This window comes from Calliphora vicina, chromosome 2, assembly GCF_958450345.1.
Source record: "Calliphora vicina chromosome 2, idCalVici1.1, whole genome shotgun sequence".
Lineage (NCBI taxonomy): Eukaryota > Metazoa > Arthropoda > Insecta > Diptera > Calliphoridae > Calliphora > Calliphora vicina.
This window is the reverse complement of record NC_088781.1, coordinates 91555152-91580980: the sequence shown is the minus strand read 5'-3', so window position 1 is coordinate 91580980 and position 25829 is coordinate 91555152. Positions and strand designations below refer to the sequence as shown.

At 33.2% G+C, this 25829-nt stretch overlaps 1 protein-coding gene across 1 annotated transcript in view; it reads right to left on the bottom strand.

The window, feature by feature from the left end:
* Positions 1-25360, bottom strand: part of cta (Guanine nucleotide-binding protein subunit alpha cta) — a 119600-nt gene extending 94240 nt beyond the window's left edge. The window contains exons 1-3 of the mRNA XM_065501200.1: positions 25266-25360; positions 24667-25174; positions 24429-24567 (exon numbers count right to left, since the gene is read on the bottom strand). Coding sequence (XP_065357272.1) covers positions 24429-24567; positions 24667-24966 — 439 coding nt within the window. The 5' untranslated portion in view covers positions 24967-25174; positions 25266-25360. The remainder of the gene's footprint in view (positions 1-24428; positions 24568-24666; positions 25175-25265) is intronic.
* Positions 25361-25829: the final 469 nt, after the last annotated feature.

The following is a 25829-nucleotide window of genomic DNA, read 5'->3' as shown; positions in this document are numbered from 1 at the left end:
TGATAATATAAGCCTACAACTAGTTCTGGAAAATCCATATTGATCCCTAAGCTTTTCAATCATTCGAAAATGATTCAATGAGAGAAATTAGAAAAATCTAAAGAAACAAGTACATTTAGCATCTCATCATTATTACAATGCCTGACGTGTTCAGTGAGACTTAGAACAAGCGACATAGCATTATGTCCACTACGGTAAGCATGCTGCGACTCATAAATGCTCAACGATACAGCTTCAAGAATCTGTTGTATAAGCAGATGCTCCAGTACTTTTGAGATTGCAGGCAAAATTGAAATAGGGCGAAGATCATCCGGTCCATTGATTCTTTAGATTTTGGGATGGGAACAACACGTGCAACCTTCCACATTGCAGGAAACTGGGATAGCATAAATATAGTATTAAACAAATGTGTCAAAAATGCTGAAATATGAGGAAACATAATCTTAATAAATTTAATAGAGATACTATCAGTACCAACAGAAGATGTCTTTATTTTATCTAAAGCCTCTAATACCTCAATTTCACTTACACTACGAAAAGACACGGCATTTTCTATTAAAAAATTATTAAAATTAAAATAAAGAAATACAAATAAAATGCATCTACTTACCGCAGTGCTTTTCCCTTATGAACTGACTTTACTTAAAATATTATTTTGTTTTGGACCACTAGTTATTTATGTGTATAACACATTAAAATAACGGTACCAACTTAACGAAACAAAAGCACTGCAGTGAGATCAATGTAAAAAAGAACAACAACTAATACATAATCTTCACTAACAAATAGGTAAATAAGACAAATAAACAAAACATTAAGGCGGCTCACAGGACGCCATATAAATTCAAATAAATATTTTAAATGAAATACAAAATTATACAATGACAAATAATAAAATAATAAAGACAAATAATAAAATTTCAGCTCGCTTATGAGCCATTCGGCGACATGCTGTATCAGAAACTTATTAAAATCAAAAGCAGCGCATACTAAGGCATGGTGTGAAATTGCCGGACATATAAATTGATCGGAGAATGTAGGTCTTGAACTGTCACTAAATAGCATAAAGTCGATTAACGACGTTGAACCATGTGACACATCAAAATGAGTAGGCATCGAATTATGAAGAATATTAAGATTAAGTCTCATGCATAAAGAGCGAACATAAGCCGAATAAGAAGTGTTGAATAAATTATAAATTATAGTTGAAATCACCAACAATTACAACGTTGAATAACTTGATAGAAATTGGAAATGATAGTTTTCAAAAACTGTCAGATCACCATAAGGCAGATATACCACTCCAATTACAAACTTCACAATATCACTACAAAATTCCAAAAATAATGCCTCGCAGCTACCAACAACAGAAGTCTTGAAAACAATTTTAGGTTTCAAAATAGTAGAAACGTAAAAGCCAACACCACCACCTCTGGAACCAATACGATCATTATGAAAAAAAACTATATCCAGGTATATTTACAGCACGATTCGAAATATAGGGTTTGAGCCAGGTTTCGGATATAGCAAAAACATCAATCGTGGAAGATCTCAAGATATTTCTGAGTTCATCAAACTTGCAACTATTTGCCGAGGATTTAATGCTCTGACAATTCAAGTGAGCAATTTTTAGGTCATTCTTATAGCTTTGAAAAAAATTACTAATTTGCTTGCCACCACTAATTATTGGACCAATATTAACGTTAGAAGACATCAAAGTAAAATAAGAATATTACGGGGGGAACCAAAACAAATAGATGTTATAGTTACTAAACATTAAAAAAAAATCTTTAAATTATATACAAATTCATATAGCATAGCTAGTCTTAAACTATTAATGAGATCAATTAATAAATATATAAATGATTGATTATTGATACATGGGAATAATAATTGCATGAGAGATTTCTTACAATATTTTGCAAATCAATCTATAATTTAAGTAGTGTTATTTCAAAATTAGTTTTAAGCCAATTTTGTTGTAAAAAAAGAGTACAAAAAAGAAATTCAACAAATAACATTGCCATAATTTCAATAAAATTCAAGCTAATTATAATTCCCATGTATAGAGATTCATTAAGAAAAAAAAAGAAATAAATCAGTACCAATAAAATATAGAATACATTAGGGTCTTCCAGCTGCATCGTTGTTATGATCAACATTAAGCAATCCAGCACATTCCTCAGCACCATAGATTACTTCATTGCCACTGGGAAGAGTCAGCTTTACTTTAAGTCTATCCGAATTCAGTAATCTGAATTTCGTTATAAGTTTTGGTCGAAGTAAACGCCTGCACAAAGAGTTCAGCTTGCCAGCAGCTGGAGAATAATGCTCATTTAGATATATCCGGCTTTCAATATCACCGCCCATAACATCTGAATCAAAGTAAATTAATAAAGTAGCGACAGTACTACAACAAATACAACATTTACAAAAACCACAAGCAATTTTGTTTTTGGTTTAAGGTCTGAGCTGTCAAAGTTGCCTGTTGTTGTTTTTGCTTTTGGGCTTGTTGTATTTTTCGCCACAACAACCACAAATAATTGACAGTTCAGACCAAAGTAAAAAAAAATAGTTCTACTGAGTCTACTTTATTAATTTACTTTGATCTGAATACAAAGTAACAAACAAACAAAGTACACATATATTCATTTGTGTTCTCTTTTATATTTTACACTACACCATATGCATTTTAAACACTCTCTTTATGGCCACCTCTGAATTATAAGGTAGTGTTATCAGAACAGCTGATCGTTTTTTGCTACTATTTTCATTTTTCGCCGTTGTGCAGTATAAATGTCAAACTTTGTTTACATTTTGTAAATGTCAAACTTTGTTTTGCTGTTAAATTCGTTTATGTTTTAAAAACAATAATAATACTACACGAGATTAGTTTTATTTTTAAAAACATCAATGACAGCCAATTCGCCTTCAAATGCAGGCACAATGTCAAACTACATATAAAAACAAGTAAGAGTGCTATATTCGGCTGTGCCGAATCTTATATACCCTTCACCAAATTATACCTTAAAATTTTAAATATTTTTAGGTAAACAAAATTTAATTTTTTAATTTTTTGGAAAAAAAATTTTTCGATTGTTATTTAAAATTTTTTTTTTTTAAATTTTAAATTTTTTTTTTTAAATTTTAAAAATTTTTTTGTCTTTTAAATTTTTTTTTTTAAAAAAAAATTCGGGTTACAAATTTTTTTTTCCGATTTTGACCCATTGTAGGTCCAACTTACTATGGTCTTATATACGTTGCAAATGTCTTTGAAATATCTATCATTAGATATCCATATTGTCTATATTAATGCCTTAGTAATCCAGATATAGGTCATAAATCGAGGTTGTCTTGGTTTTTTCCTCATATCTCAGCCATTTGTGGACCGATTTTGCTGATTTTAAATAGCAAAATTCTCGAAAGCATGTCTGACAGAATTATTGAAGATTTGGATCCCGAAGATATCTGGGGTCTTCAGAAAATTGATTTCAACAGACAGACAGACAGACGGTCAGACAGACAGACGGACATGGCTTAATCGACTCCGCTATCTATAAGGATCCAGAATATATATACTTTATAGGGTCGGAAATGAAAAATGTAGAAATTACAAACGGAATGACAAACTTATATATACCCTTCTCACGAAGGTGAAGGGTATAAAAATATAACCAATTCGCTCGGTATTCTGAATTCGCCGATGACACTACCTTATAATTAATCAAGGCGAATTCATATAAGGTGTACTCATCCCTACAACAAATACAACAATACAAAAACAACATACATTTTGTTTTTGCTTTTTACCCAATCTGTCAAAAAACGCAAGTAAGGCGAATTCAATATTAAAGTGGAATTTAACAAAAAACTGGTGTAATATATATTTTTATTGCTTTATTTCATGCGGTGGATGTTAAAATTTTCGATGATAAGTTCAAACGCGTGAAGAAACAGAAGAAATTGAATATAAAACAACATAAAAAAGTGGACGCATTAAAAACACACAAATACAAACACACACATATATATGGCGCGCACCAACACAAACATAAATTTTGACAGTTTGGATAAAACAGATGATCAGCTGGGCTAATGAGAACACCTTATATGAATTCGCTTTGTAATTAATATACCTTGAGAAAACGAAACCATTAGCATTTCATTCATCTGCTTTATTTAATTTACCGTTACAATCGTACATTTGAGTACAAAACAGATAGCGAAATGTATTTTTTGAGTAATTAATTTAGTTCTTGTTTGGTTGCTTTAGTGAAAAACAACAAGTGCAAAATCAAAAATGCCTCGTCCAAAAAATTATTTATTGCGTAGTTTTTTTGAAGCTGTAGATGATAAAAATGTTGTTTGCAATAATAAATTATTAAGTAAACATGCTGGAAACTTGGAGCGTCATTTAAAAACTGTTCACAGTAGTGTTTATGACAGCTACCTTCAACAAAAAAGTACTGATATTTTGAACAAAATAAAGTGACACAGTTAAATTATCTTGTACTGTGAATAAAAAACATTTACAAAAGGCTTTAATGGAACTATTTACAAAATGCGGCAGACCCCTTCGTTTGGCGGAAGACCGGCCATTCCAAATCCTTGTAAATCCAATACTTAACGGTCTAAATATAAAATTAAATGAGCACAATATTATGAAAAATATTGCTGTATTTTGAAAATAAATTCATGTAAAATTATGAAATATTTTGCAATTTTTTGACTAATATAGTAGAAATTTTAAACTCTGGTATTTTCAATAAATTTAAAAAGTGAAGAACTTGGCGGAAGATTAATTTCATTGAAAATTGATGCAGCCTCTAGGTTATAGCCTAGTACTCTGTTCATATTTGCGAAAAATTATGGTTTTTTCATGCGAAAAATTTTATATGCTGTTTGACAGCTAGCTGTTATGCATGGAAAACATTGAAGACAGCAGGCTACCAACTACAATCTGTCAAAATTAGAATACACACGTTTATATGAAGACGATTCTTTTGACGACAGCACAGCTACACGACCACACGATTGCTTTTGCCGAATTAAACTAATTTCTATTTCTGTCAACTACAAAGCAGAAATAGTGTTGCTAATATAATAAAAAATGTAAATCAAATGAGTGCTTAAAAAAATATATTTTTTTACTTAATTAAGAGAAGTTTTTGATAACCATATTGATGTAAATTAATAACAGGTACATAATTAATTATAACCATACATATATGTTTACTCAAAATAATTGTTTAAATCTTAATTACTTTGGAATTTTGTACGGTTATTTTTTTATTGAAGTGGCACCACTGAATTATAAATCAGCTGTTTACTTTGTAGCTGTCGTCTTTAAAATAATTCAGTAGCTGACACACGACTACAACTCCAGCCAGCAGAATTTGTGTTCGTGTAGTCGTGTAGCCTGCTGTCTTCAATGTGTTCAATGCATCAGTTTTAATTTCGTGCGAATGAAGTGCTGCATATGTTATTTCGTGTGGAAAAATAAGGTTGCCAGATGTATTTCACATGTTTTCCACAATAAAAACAGAATACTGCTTTTGCGAAATTATTTCGCATATATTTCATTCCATATATTTTATATGTAGTTTGACAGCATTTCGCACGAAATTTTGAACAGAGTACCTAGCTTATCTGTAAGTGTTCTAGGTGTCAATGTCCAATTTATTAAGAACAATATTAAAGAACAATAAAAATATTAATAAAACACTAGCCATAAAACAATTAACTCAACGGCACACAAGCGAGTATTTGAAGTCCTCACTGCTTACGGTATTAGTTTAAATCAAGTGATCACAATAACAACTGACAATGGAGCTAATATGGTGAAAGCCGTTAGTGATTTAAATGACGGCATAAACAATAGCTCAGATGAAGTTTGTCGTGAGGCTGATTTTTTTTGTTAATTTTTTCTCCACAGAACATACTACAAATACCACAATGCACTAGCACAACATTGTCAGCATCATCTCCATCTGTCCCTACATCCAGCAGTACAGAAGATGCGCTTGAGGAATATTACAAGTCTTTCGATGAAGTTTCTAACAATGAAATGCTAACAACAGCCCATCAAATCGAACGAGATCTTTTAATATATGAGAGGCAAAGCCGATTGGGGATCAAGGAAAATATTATAGATTTTTGGAGCAAGCAGAAAAATAATTTAACCGAAATAGCTCACGTAGTATTAGGAATAACATGTACTCAAGTAAGTGTTGAGAGACTATTTTCGGCCCTTAAATACATACTAGCCGATCAGCGCAATAAGCTAAGCTCCAAAAATTTAGAGCATATTTTGCTAGTAAAGTCGAATGCCGAGTTTATGTATGAGTAATATTTTTAGTTTTTCTTTAAATTAATTTTTTTTTTCATATTTTTTTGAATTACTTTTTTTTATTGTGTCTTTTTTAACTACTATAGTAAGTAGTCTCAATAATTATCAATAAAAACAAATACCTTAAAACCTCTCTTTTTATTTCACTTATTAACAAAAGTTATGTATGTATACAACACTCAAATAGCTAGAGTATAGTACATTCTCTATTATCTTATATATAAATAGGCCACACGTTTTTTTGTGGTACACTTTTAAGTATGTTATTGTCCACCAATATTGATGAAACCTATATGGTTTAAAAGATTATTTTCTCTAGATGTGCACAATATAAATTTTTTTTTTTAAATTCTTTCCATAAAAGTGTTACAAAGCGTTTTAAATTTGCTTGAAAAACAACAACAACATGTTTATGCACATCTAAATACACGTGTATTTGTACACAAACGTGGAAAATATTTTTGCGTATACTCAAAGTAACTGTATAATTTTGTTATTAGTGGTCGAATTTTGACCACCAAGCGATCCTAGTAATGAGTAAATCATTTACGAAACGTTTGTTTAACGTTTTTTCTCAGAATGTTTCAATATTGTTCTTACCCTTTTCTTCTTTAGCTGCGTACGTTTATATTAAAGTACAATTTGCGCTCACGAGCAACAATACAAAACAAAATGCCACAATCATTCTCATTGCTTTTGTTTGGTTTTTTGTTTTACTCACTGCTAAGAATCAAACGAAACAAAAGCAAACGTTTCGAATTGTTTATTTCCGTACTCTGAAGGTAACTAACGCTATATAACCAGTATGTAAATCCAATGCGTTGCCTACTTTGGACCAGGTATAAGACAGTCCCATTGTAATAAAAAAGAGACAATTGACCCCCGCTTAGGACATGCCCGTGTTAAAATGACTAGTCACGTGGCTATTGAAGTAACTAGCTCCCACCTTAAAGGATGGGTAAAATCACTAGTTCGGCACTGTCTCCTAGAACTGCTGGGTGTTTGCGCATTTTTTTGTATTGTTTTGTTTTATCGTTGTTGTTGTTTTTTATACAACAAAACGTATGATTAGATGTGTGTTGAGTTTTTGCTTTGTGTATTTTGTTTTTTGGTGTTTTGTTTCGTTTGTAACTTCTACAATTTTTAAAAGTGTTCTTGATATATTTAGGATGCTGTACGCTGAAAGTGGGCAATATACATACATATGTATATTAGGGTGGCCCTTAATAAACGAAAGTTGGATTTTGGCCATTCTCACCCCCCCAGTTTGGTGAACATTAGTAAAAAAATCATCGCGAAAAAAATTTAGGTAAATCGGTTGGGGTTAAGACGTGCCGCAAGCCCTCTGAAGTTTTGAAATGCATTTACAAGGGGAAAAATGCATTTTTTTCAGAAACAGAAATTGGCCAAAAAATGTTAACGTTATTAAAAATTCGCCAGGCCATTAACGTGTCTCAGGCAACTAGAACAAGAAAGGTCGGAACAAAATTAACATATTTTGATAAATATTAAAATTAAAGCTCATTTTTACTTAAAATATGTCCATATTTACTTGTATATGAGTTTTTGTCTTCGTAGAAAATTAAAGCTCATTTTTACTGGTAAAGGAAGAGTTCGAGAAAGTCCGTGAGAAATATATTGTGAAGCTGCGAAACCATCCCAATACGCTTGCAAGACAACTTGTGCAGACCCAAACCCGATCCAGGCTCCGTAGAGCAGATCTACCACCCCGCTAAGATGAGTGACAGTTTACCATTATGGCTCTCTTGCTGAAGAGCAAATAGTTTTAATTTTAGTTATAAGATTTAAATACTTATTGTAAGGTCAAAATAGACAGATTCAATAAATCAATAAAGCGTTAAAAAAAAAAATTTTACTTAAAATATGTCCATATTTACTTGTATATGAGTTTTTGTCTTCGTAGGATACCGCTAACCTATTCTTAGGTATGAACAAAAAAAATAAATTTTTTTTAACGGCAGTTTCAAAATTCCATTTTAAAATTTTTAAAAATTTTCTTAAACACATTTCAGAATTTTTTGATCATCTCATTGGGATTTATTAAGAATATAATAGGGAATAAAAATGTGAAAAAATTATGAAAATATCTCTTATAGTTTTTCCGTACCTGCGATTTAAATTTTGAAATTTTCGAGAAAAACCAATTAAGGAGTGAGATCGAAAAATTCTTAACACACGTTTTTCATTACATTTTTTAACCCAAGTATTATTTGAATTTTTTTTTGATCAAGTTACCTTTGAAAAACATGTCAGTTATTATGTGTAATGTCAATTATATTAATTTTTTTGTTAATCTGATTAAAATGAGTGACCAGAAAAAAGTGCGTACTGAAATTATTAAATATTTTCAACAAAACCCAACTTGGTCTTACAAAAAGTTGGCCAAGCATACAAAGGTCTGCCGTCAAACTGTTTCCAATGTTATTAAACAGTACCGGGAGAACTTGTCAGTTGATAGAAAACCTGGTTCAGGTAGAAGGAATGGTCCACATGATGTTTCTAAAGCCAAAAAAATAGAACGCATTTTCAAAAGAGCTCCCAACACATCCGGTAGGAAAGCAGCCCGGTTAGCTCAGTGCTCGGACTATTTGGTACGAAAAGTTAAAGCTAATGCAGGTTTAAAAACATACAAGGCTCAAAAAGTTCCTGACAGGAACGCTACTAAAAATTTAGAGGCCAAAAACAGAGCACGGAAATTGAAGTCAAGTTTTATAAAAAAATATTCTTGCTGCATAATGGATGACGAAACGTATGTTCTGGCAGATTTTTCGCAACTTCCAGGTCAAAAATTTTATGTTGCTGATGCTCGAGGGAATGTTGAAGAAAAGTTTAGGACCCAAAAGCAGACAAAATTTCCCAGAAAGTTCTTGGTATGGCAAGCAATATGCAGTTGCGGCAAAAGAAGCCACTCATTTGTTACAACGGGCTCTATAAATACCGAAATTTACATCAAGGAATGTTTACAAAAAAGGCTGCTTCCATTCATAAGACTTCATAATGTGTCCACTTATTTTTGGCCTGACTTGGCATCCTGTCACTATGGCAAACAAGCCCTTGAGTGGTACAAGAACAATAATGTGGTATTTGTACCAAGAGAGGCAAATCCTCCAAACTGCCCGGAGCTAAGGCCAGTGGAGAGATATTGGGCTCTTGTTAAAAGAGAATTGAAGAGTACAAAAAAGGTGTCCAAAAGTGTGGTAGATTTTAAACGGAGATGGACTACATGTTCGAGCAAAGTGACAGAAAGCACTATAAAAACGTTAATGGAAGGGTTTCCGAAAAAGGTTCAAAATTTCATCACTAGTGATTAAAACTATAAAAATAATTTTTTTTGTAAATTGTAATAATAATTTCAATCAAATAAAAAAAAAATTAAAGCTGTAAGTTTAGTGGTTTCTTTTTTATAAACATATATGTATGTTAAGAATTTTTCGATCTCACTCCTTATTTGGCAATTTTTAGGCGAATGAGCGCTATTTCCTTACTCTTATGAATTTTAAGCAAAACTTATACTTTAACTAAAATCGGAAAACGTTAACCCTTAAATCGTGAAGGTCAAAGGTCAAATTTTTCAATATTTGGAATTTTTCATCCCTTTTCCCATTATATTCTTAATAAATCCCAATTTTTAAAAATTTGAAGATGGAGTTTGATACTGCCTTTAAACATTTTTATTTTTTGGTCATACCAGCGAATATTTAAACGGTATCCTACGAAGACAAAAACTCATATACAAGTAAATATGGACATATTTTAAGTAAAAATGAGCATTAATTTTAATATTTATCAAAATATGTTAATTTTGTTCCTACCTTTCTTATTCTAGTAGCCTGAGACACGTTAATGGCCTGGCGAATTTTTAATAACTTTAACATTTTTTTACCAATTTCTGTTTTTTATGTCTCATTACAATTGCGTACACATTTCGATTATTTTAAATTAAATTGCAAAATTAATTTTTTTAATGGCAAAATTTTTACAAAAACTGAAAAAAATGCATTTTTTCCCTTTGTAAATGCATCTCAAAACTTCAGAGGGCTTGCGGGCATGTCTTAACCCCAACCGATTTACCTAAAATTTTTTCAGGATGATTTTTTTTACTAATGTTCACCAAACTGGAGGGTGAAATTGCCAAAATCCAACTTTCGTTTTTTAAGGGCCACCCTAATGTATATACTACTTATTATAAAAAATAATAATGCATCCACAACAAAGGTGAAGGGTATATAAGATTCGGAATAGCCGATTATTTAATTTTTTCCTGGCAGTTTTGTTATATAATGAAAGAAATAGATTTGCACCGTACCAACTTAAATTATTAAAAGTTCACAAATGATAAGATATGATGATATTATGGCAAAAAGAAATATGTTAATATATATATCCTAACAAATGAATATATTATGAATATTTTATGATTTTCTCTCTAATTACAAAAATTTAAATATTCAATTTAGAAAAGTGTATATGGGCATTTCCATTATGGCGTGAGGTTATATTTGTACGACAACTTTTAAAAAAATTTATGATAAAGTTAAATTTGTAAAAAGTTTTTTTTACATTTGCGAAGTAATTAAGTACCTCTATATTCAGTAAAAATATTAAAACAATTGACCTTAGCAAAAATATGCGATGGCGTTACGTTACCAAAAACAGAAATACGCTTTGAGTTGTATTACATAACTCTGCGAATTGGGCAAGACTTTTTGTATTAAACCTTTTGTAGTAGGATTTGGAATGATATAAATTTATTTTCCAAATCATAAAATTTAAAAACCGTTGCTCGTTTTTTATATTTATTAGCTTTAGTATGTGGCGTATATATATAATAATTTTATGTTTTATTTTAGTTAAATTATATTTGGATTTCAACATTTTTAATATATAGATGCTCGTTAAACTAATATTAGGAAGTGAGCCTTATATGGGAGCTATGACCAAATATAGACCGATCGTCACGAAATTAGGTCGAGTGATTTATGTTTACATTATTTATGTTGAATTCTATGTGGATAACTCATTTTTTAAGAGATTTATGTTCGTTAAAGTGATTTTTGGATATAGGCGTTATATGGGAGCTATGACTAATTATGGACCTATCATCATGAAATTATGTGACATGACTTCACTATATTTAAAACTTATTTGGAGCGAAATTTGTTAAGATACCTATATAAATTCAATATTTATTACCGATAAAGTCATATTTCGAGAGGACATTTGTATGGAGGCTAGGCTTCGTCCTTAAATTCGTCCTTGCATCTGTATTGCTGATTGCCATGCGGTCTGCCTTCATTATTATTTTTCAAACTAAATTTTTCTTGCCTTTTACGGTTTTTTACATATAATCTGCCGTGACGTTACACACTTTTAAAAATTAATATAAAATTAACTATTTATTTAATAACCTATTTTTTTTAAATTAGTTTATTTTATAAATCTTTGTTAAAATACAAAATTTCACGCACTTGCGATCGTCAGCGTAGAGATAAAGAGAATATACGTTTGTTTGTCTGGCATTTCGTTATCTTAAAGTATCATTAAAAGCAAATCAAAATTTTACCGTTAATTTTTATTTGTTTGCTCTTTTGGATTTATATTACGGTAGCTGTTGTTATATCAAAGGTTTTTCGGTAAGAGTGCTTTAGAACAATTACTCCTAGAAATGTAAATTGTAAAGAGAATATGCCCTTTGAAATAAAACACAACTGACCAAAACAAAGACTTAACTTTGTGGACCGGTATTTCGCCATCGCAACTCAGGAAAGCTTTGAACTCTTTTATTTAGTTAATTTTAAATATTTATCTTAAATAATACAAGAAAGGAAATACTGTTGGTTAACTTTTAATTTTTCGGTCTGGATGGACTTTTCGCTGGAAATGCCCATATATATTTCGTGTTTGCCGAATGTATATTGATTTTAATATTAAACTATTACAAATTGAATTAAAACTTTTTAAGGGGCCCATAGACACATACTGTTCATGCAATAAGCATGTGCTGGTAAATTTGAAATATTTGTTTATGTATGCGACACACAGACAATGCAGTATGAAAAATCAAAATAGTTTTGATTTTGAAATTAATTCATACTGCTGACAGTTGTTCAAATGAACAATAATATGAGTTTATTATGGCCTCATTTTGTTTCCGTTTGGAACGAAAAAATAAAAATTTGGTATTTTATGAAACGAAACTATAATTGCGTTTCAATTCAATTATTTGACGTGGTACCAAGTTTGAAAACATCGTTTTTATGTCAACTTTCTGCCAAATAAATTAAATTATTTTTATTTATTTTCCAACAAATAAAATTTATTGAAAAAATTTTGAAATGTTTGATTGTTTTTTAAATTTATTTGGAAAACAAATTTTTTTTGTTATATTTTTTACGTATGAAAAGAAAAAACACATAATCAAAAAAATGTTTTTTCTTTAAAAATTTAAAAATCTATGAAAAATGTATTGAAAAGAAAACAAATTCTCAACGTTTGATTTTGACGTTTCATGCGCTTGGGACCATTTTGTTCTGTTTTATAAAATTCAATTTTATATACAGAAACGAAAAATACGTTTTCAAAAATATGAAAATTCAAAAATGACAAATTTTTTCGAAAAAAACGTTTCGTTACGTCTTACAAAATTAGGGCATTAATTTTTCTAAAAAATTTTGTTTTAAATTTGACGTTATAGTTATTTAAGAAAATAAAATAAAAGAAAATTAAAATTCATTCCTTATAAGAATGAATTCTGTTGTGAATTCATTTTATTCAATGTACAGTGAATTCATTTGAATTCATTCAATGTCAATTGAATTCATTCATTCACAGCTTTGCCTGAGATACGTTAATGGCCTGGCGATTTTTTAATAACTTTAACATTTTTTAACCAATTTTTGTCTTTTATATCTTACTAGATGACCGCATTTACTAACCGCATTTACTGTCTTACTAGCATTTACTAATGTTCTTATTTATTTGAAATAAAATATCTAAATTTGTACTGCATACTTTAGGGAGCTTCTTTTATTACAGTTGACTGGACTCAAAAAAAAAATTTCAGAGTTTTACCCGGATATTTTGAATTCTTTTTCCTGAAATTTTCGAATTGAATAAATAAAAAAATCAACCAAATCGCTCCAGCCGTTCTCACGTGATGCCATTATATACATGGACCATTTAATTTTTATATATATAGATTAGAATGACAATTACGTACACATTTCGATTCTTTTAATTTAAATTGCAAAAGTAATTATTTAATGGCAAACATTTAAAAAAATGCATTTTTTCCCCTTGTAAATGCACCTCAAAACTAAATCGAAAAAGTCGGCACGGGTTGTCCTTCTTAGAACAAGCTAAAAAAAATTTTGGTGGTATTTTAGGTCAGCGGGTACCGTTTCAACATTTCAAAAAATTTAATTCTAAGGGACACTCTAAAATGCATGCTTCATTAATATTCAGTTTTTTAGTTTTACCATAAAATTCACCGCTGCACAGTGGTATGAGAATAAAAAAAGAGGCAAATAAATCTGTAACTTCTAAACCCTTACGCCGATTTGAATGAAATTTAACATGCGCAAAGAGGAAGTGTAGTTGAGTTTAAGTTTTGAAGTTGGACCTCATGACCCCACCAGGAGTGGGACCAGGGGTTCCCCAAGAGAGACACCTCGGGTATGTTCAATTTTTAAAATGATCCTATTTCTTCTTTTGTTTTCCCATTTAAAAAAAATCACTTCTTTCTTTATTTGATATATACATAAAAGAAAAATAGATAAAATCGGAGAATATTTGGAACCGGGGTCACCAAAAAACTGGTGTAGGGTGGGTAAAAATGTTGAAAATTAAATTTTCAAATGCGAATATCTCCTAAGCTATAAGAGATAATTGATAGCTACGACGAGGAGATTCTGTATGTGTATTTTTTTTTAAATCGGAACATAAACGAGAAATAGGATCATTTTAAAAATTGAACATACCCGAGGTGTCCCTCTTTGGGAACCAGGAGTGGGGCCAGGGGTCCATGAGGTCCAAATTCAAAACTTAAACTCAACTACACTTCCTCTTTGCGCGTGTTAAATTTCATTCAAATCGGCGTAAGGGTTTAGAAGTTACAGATTTATTTCCCTCTTTTTTTATTCTCATACCACCACTGCGCTGTAAATCTGCATATTTAAATAAATTGTCTGTAAAATTGGGATACACTCATTAAATAACATCAAACAAATAATGTTAGCTGAATAAACATTGTCATCCGATCACCAATATATTGATTTCAATATTAGTGAAAGTTATAGGAGGGTTAATACCATTCTAACTAGGAAAAATACCAATTGGGAGAGGCAGTGTGATGTACTCTCCCGGTCTTTACCAAACCCGCCCTCTATTGAAAGTAGGGAAGATATTGAGGTAGCAGTTGAGACCAGAGAATGAAAACAAACAAAACATTTCGCAAACGTTTGCAGAATGTACAAAACAAATAAAAAATTTTAAATTGTATTGTACATGAGCAAAAACAAAACAAAAACTTTTCAAGTGACAAAGAGAGAAAACGAAACGATTAGCTTTTCACTCATCTGCATTATTTAATTTACCGGTACAATCGTACATTTGAATACAACACAGATAGAGAAACGTATTTTTTATTCGTTTTGTTTCTTTTGTACTGTGTTCTCTATTATAATGAGTAAATCAATTACCAGACGTTTCTTAAACGTTTTTTATCAGAATGTGTAGTAGATTGTGGTAATATATTTGTTATGGTATCCACGGGTTATTTTTGTGAGTGTAGGTTCTTTTGTTTGACGTTTATTATTATGACTGACTACCCTTATCTCTTTCTATTTTATTTCGTATGCTTTAACCTAACGGTTTTGATTTTTTTTGTGAAGTTACATTTTTTTGTAAAGTTACTCTAGTTAAGTATATCTGTCTCTTTTATTATCATTATACAGCATAACATGTATTATTAACGGCTTCTATTTTAAGTTTATGTTAAGTTCTAGTTGTTAAGTGACAATTTTGTAGGAACATGATCAATTTTGAATAAACTGTCGAAGCAAGAAGACGTACTTATATTTTATTTAATAGACGCCTACAAATTCAGAAGTGGGATCGAATAAAATTTTTTTTTTTTAAAAAGAAACCGTTGAAGGACAAACCTAAAACGAACAGTAATTGTGAAAAGTTGATAATGGAAGCAGATAAAATATGTGGAACAAAATATACGTCATTGCAATTGCGTCTTTGGCTGCAACGGCTTGGCCTACCATCATCAGGCACAAAAAGTGCGCTGTTAATCCGTTTAAATGATGTGCCGGCTGACAAAAGAGGCGAATGTCCTGTGGAGACAGGTGAGCCTTCAGATGTAATGAACATCGAAAGTGAAGATGACTGTGCAGAAATGATTAATGAAAGCCGGTCAGGAAAATGATGGTGTGTTACAAAGGAACAACGAGTGTTACCAGGCTAATGATAGACCCCAAGAAAATGAGCGTCAACAAACACAACGAAATGCCGAAAGAATTGGTGGGCGTGATTTTGTAAATGAGCTGTTAAAGAAGGAGTTAGAGTTGATAAAGAGAGAAAAGGAGTTATTATACAAGGAAAATGAAGTGTTAAAATTGATAGCAGAATCCGAAAAAAGACGTCAAATTACTGAAGAAAAGGGTGCAGAAGGAAATTCATATGAAGAAGGAAAATTACACCAAGGCTGTAGTTCCAGTAAGCTAAGTGTGTCATTTAATATTCTAAAGGAAATTATTCCTGATTATGATGGTGGAATACTTCCCGAAATATGGATAAGCCAATTTAAGAATATAAGCAAGGCATACAATGCAGACGAGTATACAACGAAGACTTTGCTTATGTGTAAATTAAAAGGAAAGGCACAGACATGGTTGCATCTAAAACCAAATTTTATTAATGATACTACAGATAATATTTTGGGGGAAATGAAGGAAAATTTCTGTACAAAAGAAAATAAATTGGTAATGCGTCGAAATTTTGAAGCGCGTAAGTGGAAATACGACGAAGCATTTATCGAGTATTATAATGAGAAGATAATGTTATCCAATAAAATCGGTATCGAAGAAGAAGAACTCATTGACCAGATCATTGAGGGTATCCCTGACAGCCAACTTAGAGTGCAAGCCAATTTACAATGCTACACCAACAAAACGCAGCTACTACAAGCATTTTCGAGAATTCAGTTGAATCAACCAAAACAATTCCGAAGAAAGAGTGACCAGACATACGAAGAGAAGGAAAATAAATTTAGATGCTACAATTGCAATTCTATTGGACACTTTGCTGCAGATTGTCAAAAGCCGAAGCGACAAATGGGAGCGTGTTATGGGTGTGGCAGTATGGATCATCGTGTTGCTGATTGCCCCGATAGGAAGACAACTGTACAACTTGTAACTAATGATGAATATGTAAGGTATTTTAAGTTTTCTTTTGATTCTAGTTTTAATTATCAATTTTCTTTAGAATGCTTAATGGATTCGGGTAGTGTGGTCAGTTTTGTGAGGAGGTCGAGTATTTTGAAGTTTATGAATTTGGACGATCTTTTATGTTCTGGTAATAATTTTTTTGGAATAAATGAATCTAAGTTAAATGTTTATGGGAAATTTAAGTGTTTTGTGACTGTTGGGAATAGGGTTATCGATTTTGAGATGCTTGTCGTGTCTGATGGGACTACATCATATGAGTGTGTATTAGGGAAGGATTTTCTGAGGAAGGCTGGATATAGGTTAGTGACTTGCCATGGGGGTATTGACTCGGGGGATGATGAGGATTTTGGGAGGGCTATTTTGTCTATTGATATTGGGGTGACTAGTGAGGCTGACTTGATTGTGGGAGATGTTATTGGGGGTGATGATAGGAATGAATTGAGTCGCATGTATAGTGATTATTATTTGCGACCTGCACGTCGTCCTGAACCTAGGGTGTATAATGAGATTAAATTGAGATTAAGTAGCGACATTTCTTTTAATTGTGGGCCGAGAAGATTGTCTTACGCTGAGAGAATGGAACTACAGAAATTGTTGGATGAATACTTGGAAAAGGGGTACATAAGGCCGAGTGAATCGGAGTATGCTTCACCGATCGTTTTGGTTAGGAAGAGGACCGGGGATTTGAGGATGTGCGTTGACTACAGGACTTTGAATAAGGTAACTGTGAAGGACAACTATCCAATTCCTCTAATAGACGATTTGTTGGATAGGCTTTCGGGACGTAAATTTTTTACGAAATTGGATTTGAAGAATGGATACTTCCATGTTTTCGTTCATCCCGATTCGGTTAAATATACATCATTTGTGACCCCTTTGGGTCAATTTGAATTTTTGAGAATGCCGTTTGGTTTGAAGAATGCGCCGTCAGTATTTCAAAGGTTTGTCAATAAAATTTTTGCTGATATGATTAGGGATGATAAGGTGATAATTTACTTGGATGATATCATGATTGCTACGGTAGGTATGGACGAGCATTTCGAAATTTTAAGGGAGGTCTTTATTCGGTTGGTCGATAATAATCTGGAATTGAGGACCGACAAGTGTGAATTTTTTCAGACCTCGGTTAAGTATTTAGGATATACTATTGATGGCGATGGAATAAGGGCTGACGATAAAGGGTTGTGTGCGATTAGGGACTTTCCGATACCAGATAAGCGACATTCGGTGCAAAGTTTTCTGGGATTATGTTCTTACTTTCGGAGGTTTGTTAAGGATTTTTCCATAATGGCTAAACCTTTGTATGATCTAACGAAGAATGATAGAAAATTTGTTTTTGGGAAAGCGGAGCTGGAGGCTTTCGAGTTACTTAAGAAGAAACTTATGGAATCGCCGGTGCTAGCACTTTATGATCCCAGAGACGATACCGAACTACATTGTGATGCGAGCTCTATTGGTTTTGGAGCTGTTTTATTACAGAAAAAGGAGGATGGCAAACTACACCCTGTATTTTATTTTTCGAAAAGAACTACGGTCACTGAGTCAAAGTATCATAGTTTTGAACTTGAAACGTTGGCAATTATTTACGCGCTAAAGCGATTCCGGATATATTTGATGGGAAGGAAATTTAAAATTGTTACGGACTGTAATTCTTTGACGATGACTCTGAACAAGAAGGAACTAAATCCCAGAATTGCACGTTGGGCCTTGGAACTTCAGAATTTTGATTATCAATTAGAACATAGGTCGGGCAGTAGAATGCAGCATGTTGACGCACTGAGCAGATGCACTAACATATTGGTGGTTGCGTCGAATACATTGGAGGAAAATTTAATTATTTGTCAGAATAGGGACCAAAAGTTAAGGGAATTGAAGCATGAACTCGAAGGATCCGAGCACCGTTGGTATGAGATGCGTAATGGAGTATTGTATAGAAAGGACAATAACGGCAATTTATTGTTTTATGTTCCTGAGGAGATGGAGGGTCATATTTTATATAAATATCATGATGAAATGGGTCATGTTGGGACTGATAAAATGACCGAACTCATTTTGAAGAGTTATTGGTTTCCGAAGGTAAGGGCAAAGGCTCTTAAGCATGTGGATAATTGTGTGAACTGTATCGCTTATTCTTTCAAGCATGGCAGGAGCGAGGGCCTTTTACATAGTATACCGAAGTCTGAGGACCCATTTGATATGGTACATATTGATCATTACGGCCCAGTGGATAATGGTAGGGCAATGAAGCATATTCTAGTTATAATCGACTCTTGCACTAAATTTGTTAGACTTTACCCTGCAAGGACGACTAATGCGAGGGAGGCAATTGTCTTATAGTCGACCTAGATGTATAGTAAGTGACCGCGGGGCCTGTTTCACTTCGAAGGATTTCGCAAATTTTCTGGCGGATAGTAACGTTGAGCATATTTTGATTGCTACGGGTTCGCCTCAGGCGAATGGGCAAGTGGAGAGGGTGAATAGGTCGATTGGACCTATGTTGGCGAAACTGGTGGATCCCGAGAAGGGCATATTTTGGGATACGGTGCTCGAAAGTGTTGAGTATACACTTAATAACACCGTGCATAGGTCGATCGGGCAGCATCCGAGTGTCATGCTGTTTGGAGTCCGGCAACGTGGAAGGGTAGTGGATTTGTTGAGCGAATGTTTGATTGATGTTAATGGTATTGGAGGCAATAAGGATATTGGTACGATAAGAACGAGGGCGGCCGAGAAACAGAAGAGATTACAACTCTATAATGAGGGTTACGTCAATGCACGTAGAAAGGCTCCGACGTTGTATAGGGATGGTGATTATGTTATGGTGAAGAACTTCGATTCAACGGCGGGTGTATCACGTAAATTGATTCCGAAATATAAGGGCCCGTATAAGATATCGAAGGTCTTGAGGAATGATCGCTATCTACTCGAAGACGTGGAAGGATTCCAGCAATCACGCACACCTTATAGGGGTGTTTGGGCGGTTTCTAATATGCGCCCGTGGTTTGGAGGACGTGCAGGGTCATGAGAATAGCATGAGATCGGGTGATCTCATGGTCAGGATGGCCGAGTTGTAGTAGATTGTGGTAATATATTTGTTATGGTATCCACGGGTTATTTTTGTGAGTGTAGGTTCTTTTGTTTGACGTTTATTATTATGACTGACTACCCTTATCTCTTTCTATTTTATTTCGTATGCTTTAACCTAACGGTTTTGATTTTTTTTGTGAAGTTACATTTTTTTGTAAAGTTACTCTAGTTAAGTATATCTGTCTCTTTTATTATCATTATACAGCATAACATGTATTATTAACGGCTTCTATTTTAAGTTTATGTTAAGTTCTAGTTGTTAAGTGACAATTTTGTAGGAACATGATCAATTTTGAATAAACTGTCGAAGCAAGAAGACGTACTTATATTTTATTTAATAGATGCCTACAAATGTTTCAATATTGTTCTTACTCTTTTCTAGCTGCGTACGTTTATATTAATGTACGGTTTGCGCTCACGAGCAAAAACAATACAAAACAAAATGGCACAATCATTCTCATTGTTTATGTTTGGTTTTTGTTTTACTCATATCAAAGAACAAAACAAAACCATAGCAAACGTTTCGATTTGTTTATTTCCGGACTCTGGTTGAGACACTTACAGAAGCGTTCCAATCGGCTACTAATTTGGCCTGTAAACCGAACATCCGCAGAGGTAGGAATAAGCCTCCCTGGTGGAATCCTGAGTTTGCACACGCCAGAGGGACGTGTCGTAAATTGTTCAACGAGGCAAAGTGGCTGGGTAACTGGCCGGCATACAAGTCCTCAGTGAGTCACTTTAAGAACCTTACGAGGAACGCGAAAAGGAAAGCCTGAAGGGACTTCTGTAGCGGCGTGGAAGGATCGTCTGAGACTAAACGAATACGTAAAATTTTATCAACCTCACCGGATTTACCAAACTACATTCAGAAACCCTATGGTAGATGGACTCTGAATAGTAAAAAAACACTTGACGTCCTACTAGACACTCATTTTCCAGGTTGCCTCCGAGTCGATGATGAGACTGAGAATAGGGCTGCTGATTTTCTTGCTCCGTGTGATAAATCTGTTCCGATGAACAAGGAAAAAATCCAGTGGACAATCAAAAGCTTCGACCCGTTTAAATCTCCTGGGCCGGATGGCATTATTCCTGCTGATCTTCACTAGAACGAAGAAATAGTTGTACCATGGCTCCTTAACATATACACAGCGTGTATTAGATGGACCTATATCCCAACATGTTGGACGAGGTGTAGAGTAGTCTTCATTCCTAAAGATGGTAAGGCGATTCATACTAAACCAAAGGATAACAGGCCAAATAGTGTGGAATCCCTTTTGCTGAAAACCCTAGAAAGGGTGATTGACGTATATCTGAGAATGACCATTCCGACGGAACTCATCTCTAAATCCCAACTTGCCTACACCAAGGGCAGATCTGTGGAAACAGCTTTACATTCGTTAGTTGGCTCCATTGAAGATTCGCTACTATATAAGGAGTATTCACTTGTTGCCTTTCTCGATATTGAGGGAGCTTTTAACAATGTCAGGCCCGATGCCATCCTATCTGCGATGGATGAACTGGGAATTGATTTATGTGTTCGCCGGCTATTCGGAAAGATACTCGGTTATAGAATCATCTGTGCTACTCTAGATGGCATAAGTTTTTTAAAAGTGGCCAATCGTGAATCCCCGCAGGGAGGTGTATTATCACCACTTCTGTGGAATTTGGCTATGAATACCCTGTTGGTCAGGATGGACAACAGAAGGATCAAGACAGTCGAAAATGCTGATGTTGCAGTTGTTATATCTGGTAAATTTCTGGATACAATATCTAGTTGAGTGGACTTAGTGTGAACCCACAAAAAACGGAATTGGTTCGCTTCACTAGGAGGTACAAGATCGATGACTTCAGACCACCTAGACTGAATGGAATCAGTCTTTAGATCAGGGTTAATGCAAAGTACCTTGGCATCATTCTAGATAAAATGTTATCCTGGAATTTGAATATTCAAAACAGGATTAACAAGGCTTATGTGGCCATCTATTCTTGTAAGGGGAATTGGTATTGGACCATGGGCACTCTAAGAGCTAGTTTCTTACTTGTCAGTTAAACGTAGCTTAACACGCTGTTATATTAAACCTGAAACATATTTAGCCGGGATATAACCAATGATTGTGTATCTCACTAATGAATTAATTTTGTTAGCATTGCCATATTTTTCAGTCAAATCACATGTGCATTCCTCAAAATGTTTCATATAAATATGGGAATACTTTAAATTTTGTAAGAAAAAGCAAACGCTTTTTCTTTGTAAAAAAAGTGACATTAAAGTATATAAAATGTATATTAAAAATTATATTGATGTTATTAAAGCAAATCAAAACAAAGAGCTGCTGTGCTGAATTGTTTATTTTATGTTTCGTCTGTTTGTGCTTTGGCATTTTATACTTAGGTTTAACTCATCAATGATGCTCAGTTAAACCTAGATTATATAGTAAATAAACAATAAGTGAGAAACACAATTTTTAGTTTAATCTAGGTTTATACGAATAATGTAAAATATCTTTATCCCAGAAACTAGCTCTAAGATACTGAACTACTGTGGGCACTTACATAGTAATGTCGATTACTGCATCGCAAAACTTTTTTCGATAGGCATTTTATAATCCCGAATAGGGATTTATGGCAGCGCGGACTCTTACCCCCTGACGATGTCATATGGGTATATACAATGGCTCAAAAGGGGGCAGTAGGGTCGGTGGTGGTTTCTTTATTGATAACTATGGGATTAAATCCTACCTAACTTCTGTTAGGTAGGTTACCTAACTTCTGTACTTCTCTTCAGGCGGAAGTTACGGCCATTAAATGTTCATTATACTGGCTGAGGTTTTATAGAATATCTAGTGATATATCCATATTTAGTGATATAGCGGGTGTCTTCAAGACATTTAGGTTAACCGAGGAATGCCGGCTATCCATTTATGAGATAGTGAGACATTCTAGGCTAACGCTTATATGGGTCCCTAGTCACGATGGAAATCAGGGTAATTGTATAGCAGACGAACTGGCCAAAAGGGGTGCGATGATGGATGATTAGGAGATCGAATCCTTTTATGGAATTTCCCTTGTTAAAAGCAAGATGGCTGTTCCTGTGTTATAACGAGGACTGCTTGGCCAGTATATGATGTCAGCAGGACGAATCTACTTATGGAATTTCGTCATGAGCAAATAAGGCTAATTGTCCTTCATTACATGACACTGTATAATTGGGACACATGCTAGGAGATTGGGCATACTGTACAATGACTATTGTAGGAGCTGTCATTATGAAAAAGTGGAGGACACGGTGTCCCCCCTACTCTGCCAATGCCAGGCTCTGATAAACCTGAGGGAACGCATCCTCGGAATACCATTCCTATCATGCTTATATGAGCTATCAAGGATGAATCTTAGACGAATCTACTCTTTCATCAGAGAATCTGGTTGGTTTAGCCTGGAAACAACGGACGTATGATTAATACCCAGATGTTTACGCCTTGGCTATCACAATGGGATCAGTTTTGAATAGACCCAAATGAGTTGCATGAAGAGTGGCTACTCATGGAACCTAACCTAACATTGTCATTCTCAAGTTTTTTTATAAAAGCCGCAATTGGACGTAAAGGAAAAAATACGTGATTTTCATTACAAAAAAGAAAAATATATAAAAATATTGCTGAAATATTGAATATGAAGCCAAATACTGTCGGTGACATTATCCGAAGAAACTATGAAAACCAGGGCGGCCAAAAAAGCTTACCGAGATGTTTTGTTAGAAAAATCATGGCTAACCCACGCTTATAGGCCCCTAAAATTGTTACTGTTGATAAGGCGGAATTTTCAAAGATAGTTTCAGAAGAAACAATAAGTCACTCCATTAAAAAATAAGGGTTCAACAGGCCGTATTGCCCGAAAAAAACTTTTTGTGAATTTAATGGTTTTTTAGGACAATACGGCAATTCACGTTGGTATTGGCGGATTTAGCCGCAAAAAATAACTGCTTTGCACCTATTGTCAGAGATCCAAGAACTGAAAAAAATATCCTCCGTAACACAATCATAAATAAACAATACAAAGAGGAAATAAGCTTAAAGAATAACATCACCCCCACTATTTCAAAATTAACCTAAATTACACACCGTCTATATATCCCACCAACATATGTAAAAACATGATTAAAATGTTATTAGGACTGCGTATGGTTCATAACATCAATATGCACATTCATCTTATAAAAAATATTCCCAACACTTGTGCCTTTTGTGGATCATCTAATACCGTAATAATTTAAAAGACTATCATGATAAATACCTATCTATCAACGGTATAAACTTGCTCATAATACCTAGAGCACACTCTATATAGCTTCCTTCTATCAATTAAATGTATGACGATGCACTTTCACAAGATATGCATATATAGAATTAACAAAAATATTTGAAATATTAGTCCTATATTTTGTAATATAAGACTTATACAGTTTCGATTTTGAATTAAGGCAAATATGATAAAGAAAATTAAAAAAAAAAGAGACATACCACGTATTACGTTTTGGTAAATTACTCGTTGGTACTCCTTAATCAGTTCTGGTTCAAAATTGACACCATGGATAATACGCATCTGTTTTAAAAATGTTGATTTTCCCGATTCGCCAGCTCCCAAAAGTAAAAGTTTTACCTATAACATTGTAAATAAAAACCAGTGATTAATGTAAGTATAATAAAATTATATTGTTTCTTAGAAAATTGGAATATATTTTTTTATGATAATACATGCCTGACGTCGAAAAGTTTGTTTTTCTTTTTCTAAAAACTTATCAATTTCTTTTGATTTGTAACGTTGCTCTAATTCTTCAGGAGTATTTCTCAAACGTATCAAATAGTTGATTAAGTTGCCACAACACCTCAAGCATGCAAATCTTGATGATTGCAGTCTGCTCGAGTGGCCGTGATTGATTACTTCATTTGTGGCAGCCAAACAGCTGCGATGTTCCTCCATTAATTGTGTCGTTGTTCCAGAGTCACAGGCTGCCACCAAAATCTCACCATGAACAATGCTACTACTGGCACTGGTCATCCTCCGTAGTCTAAAAGCAAAATAGCCAAAGCAACTGCATCAGCCACTTTCCTTTTTACAAAAAAATTCTCTTCCAGAAATATATATTAAGCAATCTTTGTGTCAAGTGTTATTTATTAGCATGTTTTTCAGATGCCCCTCCTCTTTTCAATAATACCAAATATTGGCTTGTTCCAACTTTGTATAAATTTCGGAGGCTATTTTGTACCTTTTAAAAATAAACACATTTATTAAAACTGATTATTAATTGAATTTTTTTAATTATATATTATAGAACACAAAACAATAAACTAAATTACTATTAAAATTCGCAAATCAAAACAATCGCTCATATATTTGTTCAAGTTTCACTTTTATTTTCACCACGAAAACTCCGAAGTCAGTACATTTCAAAAATACATACATAATTAAAACGCCGTCTATAATTCGAATTGACATTGAAATTTCTCATTCATGATCAGTAATGGGTAATCAAATTTGAACATTGTACCATTATGCAGTAAAACTAGTACCAAAACCCTTCTTATTTACTTATTTATTAAAATTCAACTAATACAAAAAAGCCTCAATAGGTCAATAAATATATATTACAAAAGAAGAATTACTGAATATGTACACATGTATGTATGAATATAACTATATAAAAGAGAAAAGAAAAATTATAAATATAATAATTCAGATGATTTCATAAAAAAACACAATATATTTTGGCTTCCCAGCCAGAGATCAATAATATATATCGAGCCCTTAGCGCCAAATTATCGTAAGCGACAAAACATAAATTCTACAGGAGAAGGTTTTTTTTCTCCTTTTTTTTGAAATTTATACATAGAATTAAAAATTTTATGATGCGATATACAGTT